At 56.0% G+C, this 9,835-nt stretch overlaps 1 protein-coding gene across 1 annotated transcript; it reads right to left on the bottom strand.

Annotated features, from left to right (window-relative positions):
- Window positions 1–4,829: 4,829 nt before the first annotated feature.
- Window positions 4,830–7,009, bottom strand: LOC112895617 (F-box protein At1g67340). Its single transcript, XM_025963591.1, has 3 exons — window positions 6,603–7,009; window positions 6,219–6,381; window positions 4,830–6,081 (listed from the first exon to the last, which is right to left on the bottom strand). The coding sequence occupies exons 1-3, from the start codon at window positions 6,854–6,856 to the stop codon at window positions 5,335–5,337; spliced, it is 1,164 nt and encodes a 387-aa protein (XP_025819376.1). The 5' UTR covers window positions 6,857–7,009; the 3' UTR covers window positions 4,830–5,334.
- Window positions 7,010–9,835: the final 2,826 nt, after the last annotated feature.

Raw genomic sequence — 9,835 nt, 5'->3', positions numbered from 1 at the left:
GCCTCTTTACAGGCCTTGGATTCCTTGTACTGCTCCCACTACCATCTGTCCCTTTACCCATACATACCTCTCCTGCCTTTTATATTTGTTATATTTATCACTTTTTTATCTCTGCCTTTTTAATTTTTTTACATTAGTACCAAGAGAACAAAATATAAATGTTCAGAAATAATCTTCAAAGAAATGAGAGGATAAGAACTAGGACCATCTTTGTATTCTTGTTTGATCCATTCCTCGTACCAAGGAGATGCATGGTCATGTATCATCTTAGCTTAGGGTGGTCCTTTTCTCAGGCAATGCCCCTACTGCAGAATCCAGTGCACAACATTAACACTTCCGGATCTCTAAACAAAAACCTATCATCAGCGCATGCCCCATTTGGAACGTGGGAACCCTACCACTCTAGCTAGGAGACCCTAACATCCATCATTACCGTGTTCTTTTTGACCGGGGTTGGGGAAGTCAGGACTCGACTTGACCGCGACGCAAAGGCAATTACCAAGGGCGATTGCACTTGCCAAAAGGCAAAGCCAGGCAGGTTTTCACAGTGAAAAAAAGCAGGCGCGGGCCATGATCAAAGTCACCAACGCGTCTCTCGCGCCTCTCGTGCAGCTTCGCTTGGAGAGAGAGAGAGAGAGAGAGAGAGAGAGAGAGAGAGCGCCAGACACATGTGTGCTTGCACGTCTTCCCTTTCAGTTTCCTTCTCTGCTGCTTTCTTGCGAACCCCTGATGTCCCCTCCGAGCGCACGAGCAAATCTTATTTTTACGGCAAGTGCACGAGGACTAGACTAGATGGTGCCCTTTCTCGTGTCATTACTCGTGTGCAACCGTGTTGTTTTCGTGTGCTTTTCGTTAACCCCGCTTGCCGGGGCACCCGTCCAATCGGAGACGGACTCTCGGGGTGGCCATTTCCATCAGAGATGGAGCAGAATCCCTAGCACTACCGTACATCCATCCTGATGGTGCTTTCTTTGAAGTTTTTCGTGATGATTTTGCCGCGCGCGTGATACAAGAGAGTGTCCTGGGTCGCCCAACGATGCGGCTGACGTGTGAGCGAGCATCAAGAGAGAAATGTGCCTGATGTGACTAGGTTTAGATCTGCAAGATCTAGAAAACCGGCTGGCTTTTCTAAGAGAGACGGAGATCGCAGTAAATATCATGGCGCTGCCGGACACGCCACCGGGTCGCGGCGCAGTGTTTTTGACCGCTATTCAATGCCTTCTTCATTCAATGCTCCCCTCATGGTTGCTCCATGACAAAGAAAACTCATTCCCGGATCGCTCTCACTGTCGCTCTGCCGTGTACACTGCTACGCCGTCCTCTGAATCTAACTAATCTAGGGGCCACTCAGCTGCTACGGCGTAATGCTAAAAACACCACCTCATCGGATACGTGTACCGTCAGAATCACAGGGTCAGCGGATTGCTCAAGAAAAGGTCAAGAGTCCGATCCCAATTCGTTGATGAATCTTTGGCACCATTCGCTGTCACTCGACGAAGGAGAAAAAAAAGATGCGAGCCCTGCCGATCCAGCAGTCCATGGATCCATCCGAGCACAAGCAGGCACAGCAAATGAACTCCACGGATCACACTGATGCGAGTGGCATGTCGGGCGATGGCATCGGCTCATCTACTCCTGCTAATCCTCCTCCTGCTGCTGCTGCTGCTACTGCTACGACGAGCGACCAGTATTGCATAGCTGCCGACACCGCACCGCACGCATTGGATTCCTCCGGATCCAACTGCAGCGTGGCAGATCGATCGGTGCAGACCAGTCAGAGATCAACCAGATGGTACCTGCATGCTGCGGACGCGCCGGAGCTCCAGCAGGCATCTCCTATCGAGCAGAGAGAAAGGGAAGGAGAGAAAGAGAAGGAAGAAATAAAGGGGAGCGAGTGGGCACTGGCATTTTCGCAAGGTGCATAGCTTCTTTTTCAGCTTTATTCCGGTGCTGTGCGTTCCTGCATGTACAGCTGCTTGTTCTTGGCCTCATCCTTTTCGGCTTTGTCAACGTTTCAAATTGCATGGCAACAAGACGATCAAACTACTACAGATTAGCAGTAGTTTATTCACTGTTTGAAATGAGAAAGGGAAAGAACAGGCAGACCTATTATGCGAATATAATTTTTTTTCTTTGCCATTTTGCTTCAGTTTTGCAGTTGAGTTTAAGCCCAAACCTGTTCTGGTGGCAGTACAGTACCATCTGTTTCCAACTTTGCAAGTGGCAGCGACCCTACCTACACGAAAGCCCCTTGGTCAAATGTCTCAGCGTGCTGTGCAGAATGATTTGCCCGCTGTCCGCAAGCTGCTCCCCTGCATATGGCGCATCATGGAGGGCTCCGGACCTTCCGCTATTGCGAAAAACCATTGACATGGCGTGATGGAAGCCGGGACGAAGAAGAATAATGCGCCGGCCATGATCTCATTTGCATTGCTTACAAGGAATAGGAACTCTCGGAATTTAATACACCTCACAACCTTCGAAAATGATATTACTACACTTCTTTTTTTTCAAAAAAAAATACAACGACGAGGACGAATTTGCATAATGAACATGGACCTGCTGCAGTTGCATCAAGCACGGTACGTGTGCATCAACAACTCTCCCGCACACGGTACACTTCATTTACATACAAGATTCCTCGTGCGTCAACAGCTCAAGGGTCTTCCAAAGACCCAAGGGGGAAAGAAAGAAAGAAAAAAACAAGAAGAGCCGGCGGCAGTTCATGTGACAAAAGAGCAAAAGGTTAATTAAACGCGAAGGTCAATCACCGCAAAGCTACATGGCGCCCGGCACACACGCCCCTCGAGAGATGCTGTCCCTTGCCAGGCATTGACCACCGGAGCAAGATCATGGCGCCATCGGGTGTTAATTTAGTCTGTCCCTTGAGGGGCTCATGACTCGAAGCCGCATCTATCATGATGGACTTAAAAAAAGAGAAGAAGAAAAAAACTTGCGTCAACTGCGCCTGAGGTATCAGCGATCGCCATCGTCTAGCTTGAGTGCTTGACCAGCGGGGAAATTGTTTTATTTCTCCCCATGCATGGGCGCAAATTTCTTGTAAGGAATGCAAATTGCATGGGCATTGGTAATGAATCATTAAAAGCGTGCACAAATGTAAGCGTCCATGTTAAATGGCACGAACAGCAGCTATTTTTCATGCAACAAAAATCTCCAGCAACTTTTTAACCTGTTTTTGGACCAAGGCGGTGAATTGGGGAAAGAAAATGCGGAGGTTGTCAAGTGGAGGAAGTAAAATTCATGCCGAGATCATGCACGAAAGCACGATTCACACACTTCCTCTCTCCGCACCTAAGAATGCCACAACTGTCGCGCTAGGCCCCACGAAAACAACCAGAGGGTCGACCCGATCGATATTCGATTCCTCTCTCGCCGTGCAACCACCGATGTTCCGATCCCAATTCGCGCGCACGATCCCGGGCTCCCTTTGCACGCCGAAGTCCACAACCCTGTGCCAGATCTCCGTCGGAGCGATCCGATCCCCGTGACCGAGAGAACGAACTGTGCGCGCCGGGCGGCGGCGGCCAGGGCACAGGGGCGGCGACGCTCCCGCCGTCGCTGGCATCATCCCATCCGGGACAAGGGTCTAGCGAGATGGGATCGGCTAGGTTTGGATCCCGTCAGATCATGCCGGCCCGGGCGAGAAAATTCTAGCCCGCGACGCGACGAGAGCGCGCGCGCGCGGGCACGCCCGCACCGCCTCCTCATTGGCGCCGCGCGCCGCGCCGCGGCGGCTTTCGCAGTCCGGTGACGCCTCCGTTGTTGCCTTGCGGCTGCGCCGTGCCGAGTCCGCCCCCGTGCTGCCCTGACGCGGCTGGGTTCGCCCGCGTGTACAAGGAGCAGCTCGGCACGGCCGCGAGGGTGCCACGTCGCGGGGTGGAAGACCAGATCACCAGACCACCGTGCCGCCGGCCGAGAGGGCGGGGGGCGCCGCGGCGTTTCGGGCGGGGCGAGGCGTTTGCTTCCGCTGCAGGGACGCGCCTTTCCGGCGTTCTTCTTTTCGTTCTCCACGCGAGAGCCTGCGTGGTGCGGTAGAACTCAGAGCCTCCAAGTTTTGTGCTACCACTAGCGCACCTGTCGTTGCCTGCCCTCTTTTCCTTTCTTTTTTGTTGGTTTGCAAGTGGGTGTCCATACCAAATACTGTTTACTGATAGTGGGGACAGGAAGCCAATGTAGCCGCCTTCTGCTGTTTTGCAGGTCATGGTTGGATACAGTACAGCACCGGTAGGTTTCGCATGAGTTCCGTGCTTCCAAGCGCAACCCAACTCGGACTTCATTTGCTCGTGGGTGTTTTATAAAGTAGTTTTTTATTATTAAAAATCTACTAGTAAACTACCGGAAAACCTTTGCAAATTAAAAATGTAGCCACTGCCCACTAGCACATCCCATGTACCAGTAGTAGACATGTAGGAGTAGGAGTAGACGAGTAGCACAGCCAGTAGGACGTATCTTTCCTACAAATCGTGCCGCAGGTATGGCGTATTGGGAGCGGTAAAGGCAGGCGGCCAGGCACTCATCAGTCATCACCGTGGCGCGTCTTTTCCATAGCCTAGGGGGTAGTACAAAAACACCAGCAGTGCAGTACCACTAAATTCACGGCCCTTTCCGCAGTCCCCTAGTACTCTACTCCTACATGGCTACCACCACCACCACCACCTTGGCGCCGCCTCGCCTCTCCCAACAACATGAGCAGCCAGAGAGAAAGCTCCAAACCTCCCAGGCCCCGAGACGAAAATAAAAGATGCAGCGACCACGCACGCAGACACAGGCACGCAACCCAACCGATGGCCGCTGCTAATCACCCCAGATTAAGGTTAAACTCGAAGCAGCCGAGCTGCCTCTTGGCCGTACCTCCACAGCGTCCTTCCAAAACTCCAAGACACAAGGCGACAAAATCCAGAGGGGAAACACCTCAACTCCCAAACTCGATTAGAAAAAAAAAGGGATTGAAATTCTAGCTGTAACTTAACCGAGACAAAACAAGAGCTCAAAAAGTAGAGGGAACGGGCACGGGTATCCCTCGGCTGCTCTTCCCTAGTAGAATACGTACAGCTGACAAGGCGACACCCAAACAGGCCAGTAGAAATCTCATCTCAATTCTCAACGGGTGAAAAGGAGAACCAAGAAAAAAAAAGCCGAAGCGCATTTCCATCTGCTGCGCCTTTCCTTCCTTCGCAACGCCGGGTCTACGGTGGACCGGGCGCACGGCTGCGGACGGAGCCGTGCGCCTCCGGAGGGGGGGGGGGGGGCTAGTAGTAGTACTGCTACGTCATGTCAGCCGTTGGGGGCAGGTGCGCCGCCGCGGAGGCGTCGTCACTGCGGGGCCGCCTCGCCGGCGTTCGCGGCGGCGAGGAGCCACCGGTCCATGGGCACGCACTGCGCCTTGTGGGCGCGCTTCCACTCCAGCGCCTGGCACGCGCGGGAGCAGTAGTTGGCGGCGCCGCAGACGGAGCACCGCCGAAACTCGTGCCGCCGGGTCTCGCGCCGACCGCACCGGACGTGGGAGCACAGCCGAAGCTCCGCGCCGTCGCCGTCGCTGTCGCCGCCCGTGCCGGGCTTCTTCGCGGCCGCCGCCTGGGCGCCGCGGGAGGCCCACCAGTCGACCATGAACTGGTTCGCCGCGTGGGGCTCCGCCTCGGGGAGGCTCCACCCGAAGTCCGAGAGGAGCGGGCACCCGCCGGCGCCCGCGGCCGCCGCGGCGCCGAGCGGGAGCGCCGCGGCGAAGGGGTGGCGCGAGGCGGCGGCCGCGGCGAGCGCGAGGGTGAGCTCGCGGGCGTTGGCGGCCACCAGGAGGCGGCGGCCCTCGGCGGGGTCGCGCCGCACGCCGTAGCCATCCTGGAGGCAGTGCCCGAGCTCGCGGAGCGCGTCGACGTGGCCCAGCGCGGCCGCGCGCGCGCACAGCGCCGCGCCCGCGCGGAGGTCGCGGTCCGACTTGGCGCCGCCGCTGCCGTTGAACTGGATGACCGCCAGCGAGTAGAGCGCCGCGGCGTGACCGCCGACCGCCGCCCTCGCCAGCAGCGCCGCGCCGCTGCTCCGGCTCCCGAGGCAGTAGAATCGAATCTGCAGGCAGAAGCAAGCACGCTCGTCGTCAGCTCTCATGCCCATCACGCGTGCTTGAGTGGAGCCGTTGAGCAGCAGAATCAACACGATCGACTCCGCTACTAGCCATCTTATTAGGGTTGTGGAGCATGTCGTACCATGCCGAGAATGTAGCAGGCCTCGAGGTTGCCGGCGTCGGCGCAGCGCTTGAGGAATCTCTGCGCGGGCTCGGACCACGCCGCCGCCTTCACGGCCAGCGACGCCGCCGAGGCCTTGGCGAACACCATGTCATGCCCGCCGAGCTCGTTGAGCCTCTTGCACCTGAAAACGCGAGAGAGATCAGTGGCCAATCCTTTCGCCTCCCATCTTTATCCCCATGACCCCCGCGCCTCAATGTTTCCGTAAACTGCAAGACAACCCCACTCCCCCGCGCATTTCAAATACTGGAACGCACGAGGGGAGAGGGAGCGCTTGCAATCCGAAGAAACACGAGAGGCTTCCGAGCGGATTGGTGACGAGGAGGAGGAGCCAAGGAGACGTACGTGAGGTGCACGGAGAGCAGGTCGGAGGGCGCCGAGGCGGAGGCGGCGAGCTTGGACAGGATAGAGAGGACGAGGTCGTCGGGGAGCACGTCCAGGTAGTCCGGCCCTCCCGCGAGCCTCTTCCTCCGCCCCCCGCCGGCGCACTCGCCGGCAACCGCCGAGTGCCCCATCGGCGACGCCGTCCTCTTCCTCTTCTGCCCCACGGAGACCTCGCCTCCGTTGTTGGAATACAGGGAACCACTCCTAGTCCTCATCTCTCTCTCCCTCCCACCCCGCGGGTCGTCGTCGCCGCCGCCGGAGACGTGGGGAGCGCGCGCAGGCGGGGGAAGCGGGTGAAACGGCTTCCGGGGGGTGCGAGGGCGAGACGTCAGGGGAGGGCGTTGCGGTGCTTGTGCGGAAAAGGGCGAGCAAGCGGATGGGCTTTTATATAGAAGGAGAGCGTTTCGGCCGTACCGTGTGCCGGCGTGGGCCCGGGCTGTCAGGAGAGGAGTCTTTCGGAGGTTGCTTCAATTTTTTTTACCGCTTTAATTGTGCCCTGCCAGTATTCGCAGGGCCGGGCCTGAGCTGACCGCATGGTAACTCTCTCGATGCGCGCCCAGCTCTTGAACGAAACGCATCAATGCTATTGGCTGCCTCCTTTTTACAGCCAGCTTTTCTGAAAGAAAGCCTGCGAAAACAAGGACGGTGCGATGGGAGTTTCCTCTTCTTTACTGATGATTCCAGTAGGAGGCGTTTGCTTTTACGCACTGTACGTCACGGCCGTAACAGTCTCCTTTTTGCATTTTTTTTCCTTCTAAATTTTCATTGAGAGTTGAGGCGTCCGGAGTAGAGTACAGTCAGAGTAGGGGGGAGTATGGTATAATGGCACTCGTACAGTACAGAGTACCCTGACGGTACTGTATGCTCGTTCCACTCGTAGCAGTTGCTGATGAATGGTGCTGTCCTGCTGCCTGCTTATCTTCAGATGAAGAAGAGTAATCTGCGTGGAGTAAACGCTTGCCCACTGAGTGTGTGTTCGTTTCCGGGTACCTAAAGTTTAGAGGGGTCACATCAAAGAGAATCTTGTCATTTAGAAGTATTAAATAAAGTTTAATTACAAAATTAATTGCAGAACCCTAGTGCTAATTCGCGAGACGAATCTAATGAGGTATATTAGTCCACGATTAGCGAATAATTACTGTAGCATCACTGTGGCAAATTATGGATTAATTAGGCTCATTAAATTTGTCTCGCGAATTAGCACACAGCTGTGAAAAAAAATTTATAAACAGATTTTATTTAATATTTCTAAATAGTAAGATTCTCTTTGATGTGATGGGTCTAAAGTTTAGATGCTGGGAAACGAACAGGCCCTGAGTTCGGTGATTATCCCTCTCTCTTTTCTCTCTTTATTTTTCTTTTATAAGATATGTATCCAAATGACTCCGTGCATCTGTGATTTCTTTTTTGTCTTAAAAAAAGAGCTTGCCATCGTGCAGTGTACATGCGTTCCGGCAGAAGCAAAGCCGCGGATCGGGCAGTACTGTGTGTCTGTATCACACATTTCCCCGATGGGGAATCGCACTGGCTAGTTTATCAGCCGCCTCACGTGAGGGGCGCTGCCGAGTCGTCGATGCCCGGCGCGGAGGCACATGCGGCCGCGCGTGGAACAGGACAAGGGGAGCCTCCTTTTCTCCGCATCGGTGAGGCAGGTGGGCGTTGGCGGGAGCTCCCGGCCGGCTGGCCGGCCGGCCGGCCCCCTGCCCTGGCTGAGCGAGTGAGCTCAGCTCGGCCGGCCGGCCGGCGGTGGCGCGTGGTTGGGTCGCGGGTGGTTGGGTTGGGTCGGGCCTCCTCGTCTGGTCTCGGGTGGGTGGGTCGACCAGACCGGAACCGGCGCGGCGGGCGGCGCATGGCGCGATGCTGATGCGGTGCGCTCCATGTGTCGCGCCTCGGGTCCCTCCCCGGCGTGGCTGCCGCCCTCTGACCCTGACCCGCTAGCCTTCTTTATTGCCCCCCACCCGTTGCCATGTCCGTCCGTCCCCGTCCCCCGCATTCACTCGCTCACTCGTCGACCCCCATCCATCCGCTCCGCCGCTACGGCCAAGGAGAGAGCATCGTCGCGGGGCGGCGGGGTGGCGCCATGGGCCACGGCCTTCACGAGAGCAGGGTTGATTCCCATGCGCAGCCGCAGCGGGCACGGTCAGCGGCGGGTGTGACACGGAGGTGGAGTAGTCGCGGGGGAGTGGCTCCGGCCGCTCCATTATCTTTTCCGGGCACACCTGGCTGCCTGCATGCGCTGGCAATGTGAGCTGCATGTCCGCATGCGATCCGTATGGTGCAGGGAGGGGGAACCGCCAAATTCTTTCAAGAAGACGGCGAGGGTAGCGCTCCGTGTGGACAAGGGCTGCAGCCAATCCAAACGATCGAGACTAGAGGAGGGTCTGTATCGACCCGGGTGCTTCTTGCGAGTATCTTTCGCCGATCTACGGAGTGGGGACGTCGGTCTAATTCATAGTCAGCATCTATTCAAAACTTTGTAGCTTAGCAATGCAGAGTGCTGGTCTCCTTCGGAGGCAGACTGACGAGATGGGGAGAGAGTACGACGGTTTTGGGTTACGACTGAGAATGCTTGGGAAGATTTCCGTGTGAAAAATGTTGGCGAAACTCTACGTCGTCTACTCTCTTGATCGATGGCTACGCACAAGTGTTTACAGGAGGAGGAAGAAGAAAATACATGGTACGTTCATCGGTCCTTGTGGTAGAAAAAATATAAGGAACTTTTAAATAGGTAAAGTAAACCCACTTAAACCAAACACATAGGATTAGCCACTAATACGAAGGATGTAACCGTGGCCGCTACTTTCTTTTTCCGCCCTTTCGGTCACGCTGGCTCGACAGAACCCACAGCTTGACCCATAACTACCCGTTGCTGTCCCCGGCCACGAATGTTCTCCACCGGCTCACATCAGAGACATCGAACCGGACCGTAGAAATTAAACAAACCACGGCCAAGGCGCCACGATATTTTTTGGTTTCATTCCAGGCCGGCGTTTCGCCCGCTTTTCTTTTTCTTCCGTTCCCGTTTCGTCTCACCATCGGCACACGAAACCCCCGAGACGCCGCGACTGGTCGGAAACGCCGCGCCGCTCTAGCACCTGAGGATCTCGATCCGCTCGACCGGGCAAGTCGGCGACGCCAGAAGAAGGTGCGGCCCAGGCGGGCGAACGTGGAGGGCTAGCCGGCTAGCGAGCCCG

This window comes from Panicum hallii, chromosome 5, assembly GCF_002211085.1.
Source record: "Panicum hallii strain FIL2 chromosome 5, PHallii_v3.1, whole genome shotgun sequence".
NCBI lineage: Eukaryota > Viridiplantae > Streptophyta > Magnoliopsida > Poales > Poaceae > Panicum > Panicum hallii.
Note: the sequence above shows the minus strand (reverse complement) of the source record. Positions and strands in the feature narration are given on the sequence as shown.